The sequence below is a fragment of the Chelonia mydas genome, chromosome 18 (assembly GCF_015237465.2).
Source record: "Chelonia mydas isolate rCheMyd1 chromosome 18, rCheMyd1.pri.v2, whole genome shotgun sequence".
NCBI lineage: Eukaryota > Metazoa > Chordata > Testudines > Cheloniidae > Chelonia > Chelonia mydas.
Genome location: NC_051258.2, coordinates 5,746,893 through 5,766,789, shown reverse-complemented (window position 1 = coordinate 5,766,789; position 19,897 = coordinate 5,746,893). Strand labels below are relative to the sequence as shown.

The 19,897-nt window shown below is 44.8% G+C and overlaps 1 protein-coding gene across 7 annotated transcripts in view; it reads left to right on the top strand.

Moving 5' to 3' along the window:
- The first annotated feature begins 447 nt into the window (after positions 1-447).
- Positions 448-19,897, top strand: part of ZBTB17 (zinc finger and BTB domain containing 17) — a 39,653-nt gene continuing 20,203 nt past the window's right edge. For 2 of the 7 annotated variants that reach the window (XM_043531758.1, XM_043531755.1), the window contains exons 1-2: positions 506-661; positions 15,851-16,057. In XM_043531758.1, coding sequence (XP_043387693.1) covers positions 511-661; positions 15,851-16,057 — 358 coding nt within the window. In that variant the 5' untranslated portion in view covers positions 506-510. Of the gene's footprint in view, positions 662-1,379; positions 1,510-14,436; positions 14,475-15,850; positions 16,058-19,897 lie in introns of those variants that run through there. The other 5 variants (XM_043531756.1, XM_037881180.2, XM_043531757.1 and 2 more) reach the window with 5 other exon arrangements.

Here is a 19,897-nt window from a genome sequence, read left to right as displayed (position 1 = left end):
GCTCATGAGTTTTAAGCCAACACATGGCTCTTCAGGACCTGACTCATGATTTGTGAACACCTGAGGATGGCAATGCTGATGTCAATTTGCCTGATAGCCACAGTTTTAGCCTGCCCAGGCTGGGATTGTGCCAGGAAGTGACATGGCACAGGGGTGGCATAATGTTTCTCCGGGGCACCCACGTATGCGTATAGCCACAGTGCGTTGGGAGGCACAGCCCAGGCCCTTTGACCGTGGCTACGGCTACAAAGCCAGGCCCCTGCCTGAGCCCACCTCTGCTGCACTGCCTGTGCAATGCCCAGGGGCCTTCCTTCGCCTCACTGCACGGGGCTGCCTCTAGTGCTTGCTGCTGCCTCTGGTGTCATGGCGCTGGGGAGAGCCCTGGGGAACACCACGTGGTCCGCAAGGCCCGCCGCTAGCTCTCCATGCCCCGCCCTGACGCTGCAGAACAGCGGCGCATGCGCTAGAGAGCCCTGTCAACCGCCCGTGCTTCTCCCGCTGTAGCTGCGCATGCGCCGGAAGCCGGTGGGGCATGGGGATGGGTTGGTGAGACGCCGCCGCTTCCGCCCGTCTCCAAAATGGCGGCGCCCTTTGTCCGTTCCGTGTCAGTCTGAGCCCTGCTTGCCGAAATGTGACTCACCTGCGGGTCCCGGGATGGCAGGTAGCGGGGGCAGCCGGGGGGAGCCAGGGCAGCTCCAGGGGGCAGCCAGGGGGGGAGGGGCAACCAGGGCAGGTGTAGCTCTGGGGGAGGGGGCAGCCCTGGTAGGAGTGAGGGGAGGGGGAGCTGGAGGGGAGGGGGCACTGGGGGATGGGGGCAGTTATAGGGCAGGGGGGAGCTAGGGGGGCAAGTGGAGCTAGGGGGAGGTGGGAGGGGCAGGGGCTGGGTGTGTCTCTGCAGGGGGTGAATGGGACCCGCTCCGTGAGGTGGCGATTGCTGCTGGTCTGTAATAAAAGCAAAATCTTGATCTTAAATCTGCTGTCTCCACGTGAACCCCCCCCGCACATCTGGATCTGGTCTCTCCACTACCTCTCCTGGCACTGGGCTCCGCACCACACTGCAGCTTTCCATTCGGGTTTACATCTTCCCACCCCCTGTGGCACCGGGGCCAAGGCTGGAGTCTGTGGCGGGCCAAGGTGGGGGGTGGGTCAGAGTGCAGGCAGTGGGCTCTGGCGGGCACAGCTGAACTCAGTCTGAGAAATTGTTACAGTTACCCCGAAGGGTAGGGAACCGCAGGCTGCGAGACGGCAATTTCTGGTTTAATCAGCATTTGAGTTTTACCTACTTCCTCCAGGATGCATCTGTCTACAACGGGAAATTTCTTATTCCAGAACAACTGTTCAGTTGTGCCGATGTTATCAGTGATGTAAGCTTCAGCATAGCCCTGGCATAAGGATCCTGACACACCTAATCCTACTAAGGACACAGTGAGAAAGGCATCTATGCCTAGTCTACCCTAGACTTTACACTCTTGGTAACACTGATGCAGCTGCCCTGCTGCTGAAAACTGGGTAAGAAATTTCCTGCTGCGGACCAGACAACTGAATCTGCTTGTGGGGTTGTGCTCCTCTTGCTCTTCTTTCCTTGCTGATGGTTCATTTGACACATTAACTCTGCAAGCCCAAGCAATGAATTCATCATGTTAGGCATTAGCGTGAGCTTCTTAATATTATATAAGATGTTTAACTGTTTGCCAAGTAAATCACCAGTAGAATGGATTAGGAAGACTGCCTTATACGTGTCTATGCAATGGACTTCTACTCAAGAATATAGTTTTTGTTCTGATAGCAATACTGAAATTCCCAACACAATACCAATAATCCATGCGTATTATACACACACCCACTACATGCAATTGCGATATCTGCCTATCAAAGTGTAATTGATCTGTATCAACATTTCAAACCAACATGACATTTGCTTTGCCATTGTGTTCGTATGTCGGACACTTACTGCCCTTGCTAAACCACCTAAAGTTAGTACAGCAGGGAGTAACTTGAGGGTTTGTTTAAGGGTGGAAAAAATGCAGTTTTTACTAGCTCAGCACCCAGATACTAGAGAGAGTTGCTGTGGAAATATGTAGCTCATCATATTATTTTGGTTAAATACATGAGCAGTGTGTGTATATTATAGTTAATATGGTGGTGTGTAGATCCAACATTACCGAATTTTAATATCAGCTCAGTATTATGGACTGTGACATATAGCGCATGGCAGAATATGATCCATTAACACAATTCTTTGCAAGGGATTGTAGGCGTAAACTGTGACCTTCCCAAATTTGTTCGGGGGTGGGTGTCTCCAACACACAATGTGGTGTTGGTCCTCTGTTGTACCGTGCTCGTCACTGTAGTAGCTGAGAGCCAGAAGTCACTCAGGAAAAGGAGTTGGGTATCATTGTAGCAGCTCAGTAAAATCATCAGCTCAAGTCAATACACAGTAACAATCCAAAAAAGCAAGCCATATTAGGATGCATAAGGAATGGGATAGAGAATAATACTGAAAAGATAATAAAGCAATTGTGCAAATTAATGGCACACCATAACTTTGAATACTGTGTTTGGTTTAGATTGCCATGTTAAAAAAGGTACTGCTGAAATAGAAGGCATCCAGAGACAGGCAACAAAAATGAGTAGGAATAGGAAAGGCTTCCCAAGTACTGAGGGAGTGAAAAGATTAGAACAATGTAGTTTATAGAGTAGATACATAAGAGGGGAGATGATGGTAAACAGAAAGTAAATCAGCTGCTCCTATTTCTCCTTGCAATACAAGAGTCAATGGACATTCAATGAAATTAAAAGGCAACAAATTTAAAAGTGATAAAAGGAAACAGTTTTTTACACAACATGTGACTAGATGACCTCCTGAGGTCCCTTCCAACCAACAGAAGAAACATCTGTTGTCAGGATATTCCATATTTGTCCATTATGGAGATTTTATACTTTCCTCTGAAGCATCTGGCACTCACCATTGTTGGAAACAGGATACTAGTCTAGAGAGACCACCAGATCAGAGCAGCATGGCACTTTCTTCCTAGTGATTTGCATTTACACCTAGCATTAATTAATTATATCAGTAAAATTCAAACTCAAGGTTCCACATACAATCTGGACTGTGGCCCTGTATTAACACAACTGCACAGGCATAAATTCAGATCTAAACTTCCACAAATAATCCAAAATTATGATCTACCTGTGCAATTTGTTTGCTACATACCTAACCAATAAGGGAAACCGCCTCCTACAACACTCTGGCCAGCACCTCTAGGCCTTGTCCACAATTTCAGTGGGTGCCACAATCCCACCACTGGTATACAAGGTCCACTGAAAACAGAGCCACGTGTGGGAGACCCCAAGTGAGAGACCACCTTAGCTCATCTACTTGCAGGTGTCATCTTTGTAAATCTCACTTAATTCCCTGCCATTGCAGGGGCTCTGGGCATTCGTGCATCTTGGTCCCCCCGTTCTTTGCCTGTGGCACATAACAGTTTAGTCTCTTGAGGGCTGTAGTACTTTGCTCTAATTCCACTTGTTGGGTTTCATGTGTGGGTGATGGGCAATGGATAGTGGCCTGTGATATACAGGAGGTCAGGTCACACTAGATGATCTGGTAGTCCTTTCCCACCTTAAACTCTGTCTCTAATGCTTTGTGGCGTTGGCTTGTCTCTCATTCCCCATAGGCAGTCACGAGGGGTGGCTCACGTGGCAAGCTTAATTTAAATTTAGCAGATTTATTTATCTTTAACTGCATGCCACAAATGCAGGTGTCTAGTACTGAGCTTTCCATCACTATGATTGATACAGTAATAAAAGACTTGACAGCAGTGTCAGAGGAAGATTGAAAGGGAAAACACTACTGATGTGATTTGGAGAGACTCAAAGGTTGCTATCATTCTAGTTTCTTGGCTCCATTAAACTCTGGGAATTGAGTTCCCTTGCTTTTTATTTTAGCTGAGGCCAAATACCACTTTGATGGTCACAGTATCGCTCGTGAGTAGAACAGAGCCCTGGTAAAGGAGTGTCACATATGCAGTCCAACTTGTTTTCCCTTTTTAGGGAGTAGATTGACTTTGGGGCAGTGGTTTTGTATTTTAAAATGCAACTTTTTGTTGAATCTGTCCAAGACAGCCACTTAAGATAAGACATATAGCAGTCAGCTCTATTCTATAGAAGAGGTTATGGAGAGAGGCTTCCAAGAGGAATAGTCTCTCTAGCTTTGTATCTGAGCACTTGATTGTATTTACCCTCACAACAGGGCTGTGAAAGAGGAAAAGGCTGTTGTTCCCAATTTATACATGGAGAACTGAGCCTGCGGAGACTAAGTGACTTGCCCCCGCTCACATACGCAGAGCAGGGAATCACACACAAGTTACTCAAGTGCCAGGCTGGCACCCTAACCACTGGGCAATCCTTCCTCTTACAATGTTAACATGTATTTACGGTTTAAAGGAGGAAAAGAAGCAGTAAAGTAATAATTAAGCTGTATGAAGGAAATGAGACATCCTTTTCACTGAGAGCAAGTATTGTGTTAATATGCTTGATATAATGTATGCCCATAAACCACTGTTCTAAGGTGGGTAGGATGGGTAAAAACATCAATATTTATAATTCAGCAGCAGCTGTATTGGTTATTATCCCAATGGCATCGTGTTCTATATGGTATTTGAATGGTGTAGAATAACACTAAGATGAAATGTAGTAAAGAAGAAATTGACCAGACTAAAGAATTCTTAGCAGTTGCATGACTCTGATGTGGACCAGAATTGCCAGTGCCTTCTGCATGAGGAGTCTTTGCCTTTCTCCTTGGTGGATTCATCATACTGGTTACCTTTTTTCATTTTATCTAACAGTAGGAATGTGGGCTAATGTTCCCAAAAGATTCTCTCTCCCCCCCCCCCACCCCACCACTTTCTGTGTAACTTTAAATTGAGCCTGTCTTTTATCAACATTAATAATCATTATGGCATCTCAGCTATGCCCTGCATATTTGACAGTTATCACCTTTTAATATAAAGCAACATTAACATTGCTTTTTGCTATTAACTGTGGACCATTCTGTAATAATAATCACGGCTGATTTGAGTAATTGTTTTATTGAAACCTACTGAGGAAAGGTTCCCAGCAGCACCTTCAGAGGGTAGTACAGTATAAAGCTTAAGATGCAAAACTGGGAATTCAGAGATGTGTGTTCTAAGTCCCATCTCTGCCACTGACTCTGTTACCTTGGGGAAGTCACTTAACCTCTCTGTGTGTCAGTGTCCTCATCTATAAAAATAGGGATCATGATGCTCTCTTATGGAAAGTGTTCAGTGTTACTACATGTATTATTGAAATATTGATCAAATGGATCTAAACCTTCTTCAGTTCTGTAACATTCAGTTCTGACTGGCCCTGAGCTCTGAATAATTTTAGTGGGTGGTCTGTTTTATTGTATTTTAACATTTTAAGACTTAAAAAAAAAATTCTCCAGCCACATGAGGAAGGTGGATAATGGTGGTGGCGGGGCGGGGGTGATGTCTTTTGCCTGACCGAATATTTCAGTTCTAATTTAAGTGAGTTATGCAGGTCATCCCAACTGATACCAGTAAAATCCTTCATATAATGCCACACTATCATGTACTTTGCATAGGCCACAGAGTTCACAGAAAAGTTTTAGAATTCTTAAAAAATATGTATTGGGGCAACGTCTTGTATCCCTCCATTTATAAAGCCCAGGTACCCTATCTATCATGAGTCCGGTTGTACGGGGATCAGAACCAGGGGAAGATTATAATTAAAATATGAAACATCTTTTAAAAATGACTGAAATAACCCCTTTGATACATACAAATGTCTTGATTTTAAAGTCCCATCTCTCAGGATCTTCAGGGCCTGGAAGCTAGTGTTGGTTGTTCCATTGGAACGGAGAACCCCTCCTTTTCCAGTGGTGTGCAGTTCCCATTTCCAGAACGTAAGCCCATTATTGGCTTTGAACTACATATTGCTTGTGCTGGGCTTTGGGTCAGGGTCGTTTTAGGAGGGAGCAGGGCTGTTGGTGAAGGAGGAAAAAAAGGACACATCTTGTGGCAAGTTAAGAAAAATGGCAGCTGTTTGAAGCTGCTTGGGGGATTGGCTTGTTTGAAGTTGTCCCAAGGAAGGTGGTCAGAGTGCAGGTGAGGTAATGCCATTTATTACATGGCTGTCATTACTACAGGGTGTATTATCTCTTGAAAACTTTTGAAGTAAATCTGTTGATTTAAGGAAAGGCCAGTGCATTGCCTGTATTTAAAAATAGAAGATCCAAGACATTAGGAAATTGATTTTGTCATAGAAACACCGGCAAGGGGCAGAATAAGAGACATCCAGAAAATTTAAGTACATCTCATACCCTGCCAAGACCAGCAGTTCTGAGACTGTCTCAGAACAAGGGGTCTTGAGGGACATAAGGAAAATGGATCTTAGCCGTTTTAGTGGGATTCATTACTTTAGAAGAAAATATTTTGTGCTGTAACCTCATCTCAGGACTTCACTGTTTCTGATGGAAATTTCCACTTTGTAATGAGAACACCAGATTGATGGGTTTGGAGCATACCTGGCTCTATAATGATGGAAGGTTGAAGAGTGTCAAGCTAATGTATGCTCAAAAAGGAGACAGTGCCTAGAAGATGGGCTAGCTCTTTAAAGCAGTAACCAAAGGAGCTGTTACTGTATTGACAACCTCTGCGTTTGCCTTTGCAAAAGGCTGATATATGGCTGTACTACTTGAGTGAATCTAAAAAACCTGGTCACATATCAGAGACTGAGGTTTTGTGAGTTTAAAAGCAGCTTTATACTCCTAGTTGAGTATGGCAGGTATCAGTGTGACGATCAGACTTGCACATATGACAGATGGCTGGCTAGAAAAGGGATGGTGGGTTTATATTTGATAAAGGAATACAGGTCTCCCAAGTTTTCCACATAAATTCGGATGCCAAGTGACAGGTGCCATGTAAGAACCTCAGTAGAATAGAAAGGCAGATTCCAAGTTGCCCAGATGAGGAAAGTCTTGCAAAATTTCCTGTCCATGCAATCACATCAGCACGCTGCCAGCAGAACCACAAAACTGCAATGAAGCACTCTTCCAAGACTGCACTGAACCTTCTGAGCAAGTCAAAACAGCTCCCAGTCCAACCAAAAGGGGGCTTTTCAAGAGCTACGTTTTCCCTTTCTCCACCAAAGGGTTGGTGAATTTTATCTCAAAGGTCTGGGTGCTAGAGGCAGAATTTCTTTCCAGAATAGGAGTGAGTTAGTTACGGGAAATGCATTTTGATTAGAGGCAGGATGGTCTATGGTTAAATCACAGGACCAAGAGTCAGGAGACCTGAGCTCTATTCATGACTCTGCCACTTACTCACTGTGTCGCCATGGGCAAGTCACTTGAACTCCCAGTGCCTCAGTTGATTTGCTTGTAAAATTCCGAGAATACTTTCAGGGCTATTGTGGGGCTTAGTTTACTAATGTTTGTAAAACACTTTGAGAGGCACAGGTAAAAGGCGGTGTTATAGAAGTACAACCTGGTGGTGATGTTAGTACACCAGTAGGAGGGGCTAGTGTAAATGGCATTTGAAAGGAGCTAACTAAGTCTTTGGAGGGCAAATAGCTTCTGTTCTCTGCAACAAACCTGGTAGAAAGTAAAAAGGCTTCTTTCTGTCTTGAAATGTGATAAATGCATTAGGTTGGATTGGTACATCTGGTCTCCTTGGCTCTTTGATGGACACATGCATATGAGCCACTGATACTCCCTGGATTTCTTTTGGCAGATGCAAGCAGATTTTAGTGTCAGTTTTTTACAGCCTAATGCTAAGTGAGGGATTTTTGTATTCTTACTGAGCATCGCTGATCGCTTGTCCTCCTGTCTCTGTAATTAGAACACATCTGGCTTTCCCTGCTCATTATCACTCTTGGTAATCGTTGACACTGTTACTTTAATAAATTTGTAAAAGTCGTGCCGCAAATTGCCATCCCGGGATCTCTGAAGATCTGAAAAGGGGACAGCTCAGCATTCGTGTGAGGAGGACTCCAAGGTGATCATGAGAATCAAATTAACTTGATAGCACGGCACAGCTGATACATTTTAAATATGATGTTGTTGGCCCTAGCCATAAAATGACAGGGCACTGCAAAATTTTGGAGCAAGGTAGACATTGTCAAAACGTATCCATGTCTTGATATCTGGGTCCATCCATTACCGTATAGTTTGTAAGTCAGGGGTGCCCCACTTTTGTTCAGATGCAGGTCATTAAACTGCAGCTGCTTTCCTCAATACGCTAGCAAGGTCACAGTGACTAAATGATGGGTGCTTGGACTACACTTTGTGCTGGCTTCTGGTGATTAGTTCTTTCCTTCTGGCCCTGGCCTCTGTCTTGTGAATTTTTGGAGCCCTGGTTTAACAAATTAATAGCTTGTTCTGGCAAACGGCATCTGCTGTAAACAGCAAGGATACCGGTTAGTCTTCAAGGCAGATTTCACATGGAGGGCTTTGATTCTGAAGAAGCAAGCAGGCCAAGCATGCTGTCATGGTGTGGCCAAGGGACTCAATGAAGGGCATTTCTACACAGATGGAATTTTGTTTGCATTGAAACACAAGCGCTGTAAGAAATAAGTCAGATCCCACAGCAGTAACTGTATCTTCCTGGAAGAAAATATCCATTAACAGCAACTTTCGGATTGAATTTTGGTTTCAAAGCTGACTCCAGGGCTTCTAATTTGTCAGGAGGAAGAGCCTTCTCCTCTTGCTTTCCTCATGTACCCAGAGCTGTTACCTTAGGTGTTTTCCTAGTCTGCCCCATGCAGCAGGCTAACTTGCTACCATGGAAACCCATGACTACAGGATTGAGCTTTAAGTAAGAAGATTCTCTCTTATCTACGGTTATTTGGGGGCATTCTTTACTTATTTGGGAGTCATATCAGGTGTCTCCTTGTAAATACATCATGATTTTCATTGCATGTTATCAGTATGCCAGGCTGTGGGTTGACCCAATCAACCCTGGCTGTTGTGATCCCTTTCTATGCCTCTAGAGCACCCTGAGGCAGGAGAAAGTGAGACTGTTGCATTGGATGGAGTCACACAACCGCAGAGTGGTCACAACTCCTTGACATTGTGTTGTGATGTCAGGCTACCATTCTTCAACTACTTTGTGGCTATCCAATTCTGCTGGAACCACTGCCTTAAAATGATATCATATGAGCAGTTGTCATCCAGCCAGATGAAGATTGCTGAACACCTCTTGTGGGTGAGCGTCCCCATTTCTCTTGTCTGTTTCTGGAATAATTAGTTTTCAACCCAGGTCTTGCGCCCAGACCAACATGGTGTCTTTGCTGTTGGTAACAAGGGAGAATGTTGGTCACTGGAAAGGACTTTATTCTTCATAGAATCATAGAATATCAGGGTTGGAAGGGACCTCAGGAGGTCATCTAGTCCAACCCCCTGTTCAAAGCAGGGCCGAACCCCAACTAAATCATCCCAGCCAGGGCTTTGTCAAACCTTAACTTCTAAGGAAGGAGATTCCACCACCTCCCTAGGTAACACATTCCAGTGTTTCACCACCCTCCTAGTGAAAAAGTTTTTCCTAATCTCCAACCTAAATCTCCCCCACTGCAACTTGAGACCATTACTCGTTGTTCTGTCATCTGCTACCACTGAGAACAGTCTAGAGCCATCCTCTTTGGAACCCCCTTTCAGGTAGTTGAAAGCAGCTATCAAATCCCCCCTCATTCTTCTCTTCCGTAGACTAAACATCCCCAGTTCCCTCAGCCTCTCCTCATAACTCATGTGTTTCAGTCCCCTAATCATTTTTGTTGCCCTCCGCTGGACTCTTTCCAATATTTCCACATCCTTCTTGTAGTGTGGGGCCCAAAACTGGACACAGTACTCCAGATGAGGCCTCACCAGTGTCGAATAGATGGGAACGATCACGTCCCTCGATCTGCTGGCAGTGCCCCTACTTATACATCCCAAAATGCCATTGGCCTTCTTGGCAACAAGGACACACTGTTGACTCATATCCAGCTTCTCGTCCACTGTAACCCCTAGGTCCTTTTCTGCAGAACTGCTGCCGAGCCATTCGGTCCCTAGTCTGTAGCGGTGCATTGGATTCTTCCGTCGTAAGTGTAGGACTCTGCACTTGTCCTTGTTGAACCTCATCAGATTTCTTTTGGCCCAATCCTCCAATTTGTCTAGGTCCCTCTGTATCCTATCCCTACCCTCCAGCGTATCTACCTCTCCTCCCAGTTTAGTGTCATCTGCAAACTTGCTGAGGGTGCAATCCACACCATCCTCCAGATCATTTATGAAGATATTGAACAAAACCGGCTCCAGGACCGACCCTTGGGGCACTCCACTTGATACTGGCTGCCAACTAGACATGGAGCCATTGATCACTATCTGTTGAGCCCGACAATCTAGCCAACTTTCTATCCACCTTATAGTCCATTCACCCAGCCCATACTTCTTTAACTTGCTGGCAAGAATACTGTGGGAGACAGTGTCAAAAGCTTTTCTAAAATCAAGGAACAACACGTCCACTGCTTTCCCTTCATCCACAGAACCAGTTATCTCGTCATAGAAGGCAATTAGATTAGTCAGGCATGACTTGCTCTTGGTGAATCCATTCTTATCCTTGATTGCCTCTAGTGGGAGGCCTGGTCTATACTAAAAAATTAGGTCGAACCAGCTATGTCACTCGGGTGTGAAAAATCCACACCCGAGTGAAGTAGTTAAGCTGGTCTAACCCCTGGTGTAGACAATGCTAGGTTGATAGAAGAATGCTTCCATTGATTTAGCTACAGCCTCTTGGGCACCTGGATTAACTACACTGATGGTAGAACCCTCCCATTAGCACAGATAGTGTCTGCCGCTGTGTATATCTGTGCCACTGTAGCATGTCAAGTATAGACAAGCCCTTAGACTCTACAGCACAAAACTCTCTGTTCTGGACTGTGACTGCTCCCTTGCTATCATTAGGGTGTGTGTACATGCACACGCGCACACACACACACACACACGCTTTTGGGAAATGTGATCAAATTTTGTGCAACCATTTTTGAGTTAGTTTGAGTGTGAAAATGTACTTTTCCCCCATGTGTTCTGAGATCAGAAACTTTGCACTTGGGTAATTCTGAGCAAGAGTTAGAAACTTTAAAGTTGGCTTCTTCTCTATATGTCATTGAGACTTGATTCCCTTTACCAATGCTGCAAGCACACACAAAGTATATACAACATTTGTAAGCCCATTTTGAGCATGAAACGGATGCTGTTGAATGTCATCTACCATGGGGGTACTTTTTGCTCTGTTTGCATCATTTCCTATGGTTTCTCTAATTCTGTTATAAGAGTTCTTCAGTTAAAAAAACCTCACGTTCTGCCTCTCTTCTCCTTGCCTTTATTAATAGGGGCATGAATACAGGGTCTTTGGTTTATTTTTTATTTAATTATCCATATATTTTAGTGTCTGTTCCTGCTGCTTATTCCGCATTTGAAACCGTAAACCCTGTGTTTGTGACATTGTAGATAGCTGCTGTGCAAGTGAGTCACAAATGGAGGATTAGGATTTCAGGTGGCAAATAAACTGTGGGAGCTGATGAGCTCTTGAGAACAGGTGTATCTCTCTCCTACAAATGGCCTTGATTCACCCCATCCCCCCCAATGAGCAGATGAGTCACAGAGTGTTCTTTCAAGGTTTTCCTGTGGGGTCAGCTGCCCTTTTTTGTGCTTGAAATATTTTTCATTTTGTTAAGGGTTGACAGTCATGCAGGAAAGAATAGGGATTACGTCCATGAAATTACGCACACCCGTTTATATTATAATAGAAAACTTGATCATTATATAACTCAAAGTAAAGACTGTATCCTCTCAAAATCTTAACTTATCTGTTTTTTTTCTAAAAGAGCTTCTCTAATTCTAACAGGAATTGTTTTGGGGAAGGTCTTTGACCTGTGTTATATAAGAGATCGGATTAGATGATCACAGTGGTCCCTTCTGGACTTAGAATCTATGACTCTTCTAGATAGTACATAAGAGCGGCCACACTGGGTCAGACCAATGGTCCATCTAGCCCAGTATCCTGTCTTCTGACAGGGGCCAATTCCAGGTGCTTCAGTGGGAATGAACAGAAGAGGCAATCACCAAGTGATCCATCTCCTGTTGCCCATTCTCAGCTTCTGGTACTCAGAGGCTATGGACGCCCAGAGCCTGAAATTGCATCACTGACCATCTTGGCTAATAGTCATTGATGGACCTATCCTCCTGAACTTATCTAACTCTTTTTTGAAACTTGTTATAGTTTTGGCCTTCACAACATCCCCTGGCAATGAGTTCCACCGGTTGACTATGTGTTGAAGAAGTACTTCCTTATGTTTATTTTAAACCTGATGCCCATTAATTTCATCGGGTGACACTTGATTCTTGTGTTATGTGAGGGAGTAAATTAAACTTCCTTATTCACTTTCTCCTTACCATTCACGATTTTATAGACCTCTGTCATATCCCCCCTTAGTCGTTTCTTGTCCAAGTTGAACAGTTCCAGTCTTTTTAATCTCTCCTCATTCTGTCTTCTTATCTATCCCTTTCTGAATGGTTCTTAACATTCTGTTCGCTTTTTTGACTGCCGCTGCACATTTAGCGGACGTTTTCAGAGAACTATCCACAATGATTCCAAGATCTCTTTCTTGTGTGGTAACAGCTAATTTAGACCCCATCATTTTGTATGTATAGTTCGGATGATGTTTTCCAATGTGCATTACTTTGCATTTATCAACATTGAATTTTAGCTGCCATTTAGTTGCCCAGTCACCCAGTTTTGTGAGATCCCTTTGTAACTCTTCTTGGTCTGCTTTGGACTTAACCATCTTGAGTAATTTTATATCATCTGCAAATGTTACCACCTCACTGTTTACCCCTTTTTCCAGATCATTTATGAATATGTTGAACAGCACCCGTCCCAGTACAGATCTCTGGGGGACACACACCACTATTTACCTCTCTCCATTCTGAAAACTGACCATTTATTCCTACCCTTTGTTTCCTATCTTTTAACCAGGTATTGATCCATGAGAGGACCTTCCCTCCTTTCCCATGACTGCTTATGAAATCTACTGTATGAAATCTATAAAGTCTACTTTAAGGCCCCAGTCTTGTAATTGAGTCCACATGGACAGACCCTTGCACCTGTCTGGAGCCCAGTTAGCCTGTGTACAGACACAAGGGTCTACTATACAGATCCAGTTGAAAGACTGAAGCTGAAATTTGCCAGTGCACTGAGATCTCTATATCACTTGGCTATACTTAGCCCAGATGGAGTCTTCCCCCCCCGCCCCCCCACTACATTCCACTTTGCTTTGAGAGGTGCTTTCAACAAGAGTTCCTTCCGCAGGTTATTTAAAGACAGGATGCCTTCCATACATTGCAACACCAGCCTTCCCACCCCCGTTCCTGGGCCACTTGAGATATCGCTATTAAGTGTTGTTTGTCTGCTCTTCAGTTTGATAATCACTCAGGGCGGCTGCTCTTTACAGCACACTGACTGCATGGGGCAGCTTGTTTGAGTTAAACCTTTCTCTTCAATTTGGAATGGCCTGTGTAAAGATAGAGGATTCCTTTTGGGTAGGTGGCCAAAGGCATTCTAATGTGCTCTGTGACCACCTCTCCCACTGAGATCAAGGTGGAGCTTCCCATGGCACTGTAGTCTCTATGAGCCTCACCTTCGTATTCTCTATGAGCCTCACCTTCATATTGAAGATGAGGGCTTCTGCAATCGGCTCTACTTTGTGCCAAAGTGTGCTCCTTGGGGTCCTTGTATGTTCCTCAGTGGTTCTGGGTACCATGAGACGCCTGGGGGCTGATTTGCAGAAGTGCACAGGATTCACAACTGCAGCTGAAGTCGACTGGAGCTCTGCTTTGGCCTCCTAAAGTACTATTAAAATGCTGAACACTCTGAAAAATTGGACCCTGGGCATCATGAGTTGGTCACTTGGCAATTTTGTCAAATAGTATTTTGAAAATCTGGCTGGATCTCAGTTCCTCAGCTGGAAAATGGGGATGACGCCACCCCCACCCCCTCCCCCCGCTCTCTGGAGTGTTATGAAGATAAATCCCCTAACGTTTGTGACTCGCTCAGGTGGTGAGAGCACCATACAAACGCCTGGAAGGAAATCAGTCATTTTGTATTCAGTGCAAGGATGGATGGATGTGTGTTAAATAATGCCCCGGGACCACGCTTTGAATGAGGAGGATAAAACCACTCTCTGAAGGAGGCAGGGATCCTGTGAGAACATACTATATGATCATGCAGTTAAAGACTGTGTCCTAATGCATACGCACAGGGGGCTGTATTAAGGTTGCACAGATTACCTTAAATCTGGTGTTTTTTAACTCTGGAGTGCTTGACTTTTTGCAGCCTTAATCTTTTGTCTGTTTATTTTTAGATGTAATCATAGGATAGAATGGGGTGAGGGAGCATCAGGTACGTTCCTGCAGTTACATAGGCTGCCTGCATGTACAATTTGACATGTGTTGAAATATTTAAAAGATATAAATATATATTGGCAGTCCCCACCGCGCCCTCTCAGGCTGGGATCAGTTGTTGTCCAGGGACTTCAGAGCAGAAGTGGGGTTTGGGGAGGGATTTGAAGAAGGAAGAGGGTCGGGGCTTTATGTGCTAATTCAGGGAGAGTCCTGTGTGTAAGGGGCAGTACTGGGAAAGTGGGAGCCGGTGGAAACTGCAACATGGTGAAAACAGGCCAGGCGGATGGTTTGACGTTAGCAGCTGCAGTTGGATGGAGCCAAGCTGGGTGCAAGGGAAGAGGTTACAGGAGTGGAGGCTGATCAGTAGGACTTTCCGCTTTAGATGGCTGTCTGATTGGAAGGACCAGGGGACGTGTTAGTAAATGTGATACTATAAATCAGTATTTAAAATTCCTTTTCGCACTTCTAGTGTTGCTCCTGCAGCCACTGGTGGGCCTTCATTTGCAGGCCTCAACCAGTGAATTTCAGTCAGAAAACAGCAGTCTCTTTTTGAAAGAGAATGTGACAAAATAACAGAAGCAGATTTTATGCCAAACCAGGTTTAAAACAGAGCTGCGGCCGGCAGCTTTGCAGGGGGATGTTTAATCAGGTGGGTTTGATACAATTGACCATGGAGGGCCATAGCATTCGGCACACTTGATCATCCCACCAGCAGTGGCCAGTACTTCAGATGGAGGCAAAAATTCCTAACAGCCTCCTCCTAACCTTGATTGCCCATTTAAAAAGCTTTCCAAGAAGCACCTTCACGCTTTCTCCCACACCGGTCCTTGTGCACGGGAGGAGCCTCAGGAGCTTCTGCAAGAATGCCAGGTCTTCCCTCAGAGCTCTCCTTAAAACACTTCTCAGCCATGATTCCTACAACCCACTCGACAGTATCATCGCATTGTTTCCTCATATGCTCCCATCTGTCTTCATCCGCCTGTTGTCTGTAGTTTTGTACTTTGGTGCAGGGACCTATGTGTGTGCCACAGTGAAGTCCTGGCCCCCAGGTGCTCCTGCAATACAAATAATGCATAATAATGACCAATGGTGCAGTGTGAGGCTGACTTTCTTACGGGACCAATGACTAACTGCACAGTGGAGACTGAATTAGCTTCTCAGCCCTACCGGTTCCTCCAGATCAAGGCTGAGGCGCGTGGGTGGAAGTGGGTCTGTGCACTGCTTCAGTTTTAAGCACCGTCAGTCGGTGCTTGCACACCATAAAAATGGATTTTAATAAAACCTCCCTTGCTCCAGCACCAGGCTCAAGCACAGTAGCTGGAGGGACGGAGCATAGGCTCTGGTCAGCCAGGTGATTGTGCTTTCTCTCCTCAGCTATGGATTTCCCTCAGCACAGCAAGCAGGTCCTGGAGCAGCTGAACCAGCAGAGGCAGCTGGGCTTGCTGTGTGACTGCACCTTCGTGGTGGACGGCATTGACTTCAAGGCCCACAAGGCCGTGCTGGCAGCCTGCAGTGAGTACTTCAGGATGCTGTTTGTGGATCAGAAGGACGTGGTGCATCTTGACATCAGCAATGCAGCAGGTATGCAGGTGCGGCTCCTGGGAGAAGCCAAGGCTGCACTTGGGAGAGGAGCTGTGGCCCTGAGATGGTGGGCCGTATCCTCAGCAGGTGTAAATCAGTGTGTTCCTGTTGAAGTCAGTGGAGCCGCACCAAGTCACACCAGCTGTGACTCAGACCCAAAGTGTGCAGAACCTCCTAGAAAACATTAGGGCTGTGGTGGGGATAGTGACGTTCCTCCTGAACACTGGAGTTGCCATAGCCCAGTGTCCCATCTCTGACAGTGCTCAGCACCAGATGCCCCAGAGTGCAGGAACCATGAAGTAACAGACGTGGGATAATCTGACCTCATTAAGGTCTCCTCCTAATTCCTAATAGAGACTGGTTTAAACCCTAAAGCATAAGGTTTCTAGAACTTGGTTTGTAATAACTGTTATAACTCTGCCTATTCTTGTTATCCATGAGAAATGTCCACTCGCTCTTTGAATCTTGCTAAGTTCTTGGCCTCAATGACCTCCTGTGGCAGGGAGTTCCACAACCTCGTTATACTTTGTGCAGCAAAGTATTTTTCCTTTGACCAGTTTTGGACTTGCTACCTTTCAGTTTCATTGACTGTCCCCTTGTTCTTGTGTTATGAGACAGAGAGGATAGCAGCTCCTGCTCTTTCTTCTCTAAACCATTCATTGTTTTATATGACTTTATCATGAGTCCTTTTATTCATCTCCTTGTGTCTCCACTACGGAGACCATACCGGATAGCTATATTGGCATAGCCGCCTACAGTAGACGCAGCCTACACCCCAACAGAAGAAGGTTTTTTTGCTGATGCAGATAACTCCACCTCCCCGAACGCCGTTAGCTAGGCCCTCTTCCATCGACACTGCTGCGTCCACACTGGGTGGGGTTGTCGCATAGTTGTGCCAGTCAATCGTGCGGGTTTTCTCATGCCCCTGACTGACACAGCTATGCTGATATAACTTTTCAGTGTAGACCAAGCCTAAGGTAACAAGCCCAGTCTTCTCCATATCTCTTCATAGTGTTTTCATGCCCCTAATCATTCTCATCACCCTTCTCTGAACTTGTTCTAATTCTACAATATTATTTTCTAATGGGATGACCAGTTCTGTGCACAGTATTCTAGAGGTGGGAGGGTACCATCAATTCAGATCGTGGCATTACAGTATTTTGTATATTATTCTCCATCCCATTCCTTATGCATCCTACCATCTTGTTTGCTCTTCGACTGCAGCTGCTCATTGAGTAGAGGTCCCCATTGAATTATCATCGGTGATGCCCTGATCTCTTTCCTGAGTTGATCAATTCGTTCAGAACTCTGCTAGGTTCATGAACCTGTCTGGTTTAAATTTTTCCCTCCAATGTGCATTGCTTGGCATTGATCAACACTGAATTTCGTCTGCCGTTGTATTGTCCATTCACCTAGCGTGATTAAGTGCTGAAGTTTCTCTGTCTTCTCTGGGCTTGACTAACCTAAATGACTCTGTGCCTTCTGAGAAGGTTGCCTCCTCACTGATCATTCTTTCCACCTCATTTCCAGATCATGAATAAATATATTAAACAACTCAGGACCTGGTAGGAACCTAGCGGCACCCCACTGTTAATCTTTTATGATGGAAACTGGCTGTTTATCCCTATTCTTAATTATTTTCTGTCTCTTAGCCAGTTTTTGATCCATGACAATACCTTGCCTCTCCCTCCATGAATACTTAGCTCCTTTAGTAGCTTCTTGTGCAGAATCTTGTGAAAGGTCTTTTGAAAGTTGAAAGGATGTTCACAGGTTCTCCGTAAACCATTACCTTATTGACATGTTCAAAGAATTCTGATACATCAGTGAGATGAGACCCATCCTATCATGATCTTCCACGTGTTTTGTTGTTCTATTTTTAGTTGTCCTTTCAACCAACGTACTAGGTACAGTCGTAGGACTTGCTCGTCTATTGTAATTCCCTGAGTCACCCCTATGGCAGCTCAACAGCCAGCCAGATACAACCTATTGGATTCCTGTTTGGCCAGTACCCTATACAAACACGCACCACTGTAGAGATAGCTGTCTAACAATCATCTAAAGGGAAAAGGGAAACAGTGATCCTGCCAATATATAGTATATGCCCAATAGCTATTACTTCAGTATGTGTGGTTGGACAAATGTGCATCGCGTCTGGAAGCTAATGGTCTTAGAGTAGAACAGGAAGATTTTTATTGTTAATATTAGAAGAAGATTCATCAGTTGTCTTGCATTAGCACTTAAAGGCTCCCACCAAGATGCAGGGCCTGTTGTGCTAGGCTCTGTCGTTAGAGACAGTTCCTGCTTCAGAGAATTTCCAGTCAAAACGGACAAGCCAAAGGATGAGAGAACGGAAGTATTATTATCCTCATTTTACAAATGGGGCAATGAGGCCCAGAGAGAGGAAGGGACTCACCCAAGGCCACACAGGGCGTCTGTGGCAGAGCCAGGAATTGAACCCAGGTCTCCTGAGTCCCAGTCTAGAGCCATAACCACAAATCATCCTGCCTCGCTCTGACATTCCCCAGGCTACAGTCTGGACTGCTGAACTGCTGGGTCCCTTCAATTCTCCAGTCTGGGGTGCCTTTTACACTGCTTCACTGTGAGAGCAAGCACTCCTGGTCTGCTGTCACACAGCCTCTAGCATGTAAATTACTCCCAGCTGAGTTATATGAGTGCTTCTAGCCAACCACTCCTGAATTGTATTGCAGAGTGACACCAGCATATTCCCAGTCCCAGACTTGTCCCAAAAAATGTGCGTCTTGTACTTCCCAGCTCTTTCCTTCTGTGCAACACAAGCTCATAGAAAGTCTGTCATTTCATTAATAGAAAATGATATGCACAAACCCTGGTATCTCAAATGGAGTTTCCCAAACACTTCAATCCAAACACACACTGGTTTAGATAAAACAATAAAACAAGTTTGTTAGCTACAGAAAGATAGATTTTAAGTGATTACAAGTAATGAGGCATAAAAGTCAGAATTGGTTACAAAGAGATAAAAGATAAAATGCAACTAATACTTAACAAGTTCAGTGAATTCAACACAAAAGGTTTCTCTCACCACCTGCTCACAGCAATCTGGATGGATCCCTTCAGCCATGACCACTCCCCCAGTTCAATAATGCTTCCTTTTTCTTTCAAACGTTGGTGCTGTGAGTAGAGGTGAGAGGTGATTTGAGGTCTCTGTTCCTGATTTTTATATCTTTGCCTCCTCTTTGAGAATCATCACCAGCTGGGCTTCAGGCAATAGCCAGTCTGTTTGCACGGGAACCCCCAGCTGTTCTGTTGCCAAGATGTAAACTTCTCGGTCATATCTTTCTTCCTGCCAAAGAAAGGCTGTTTACCCAGGTGATGCTCCATTTGATTTTGTTGACACTTGGCTGAGGTGTCAGTTTGCCTTTTGTCTCTGGTGAACTGGTTTGGGCTGCTTCCCTAGACTTGGAATATGTCTTATACAGTAACACTGTGGCCACATATGTTTTACTAGGACAATAATGTTCAGCAGATTATGAGTTTTTGAATGATACCTCACAAGGCATACTTTGTACAAAATTTATCATAGTCTTATAAAAAGGACGAACATAAGGGTACAGACAGTCACACTCGCTGAGTTCCAGATCTTATTTATTTCAGCCTACAGAATTTTACCTTCCCCCCTCTCTTGTGCTAACTAACACTAACAATGGCACCAGTTGGTGAAAGTATAATTATTTGTTACTCTTACCTAGAAAGTAAGAATCTGGCATAGTTTCGGGTAGGCTTTTCAGGGAGTTTTATTGCAGCATATAGGATCAATTTCTAGGGCCTTTGAATCAATGGGAGTGAGCCACCTAAATCCCT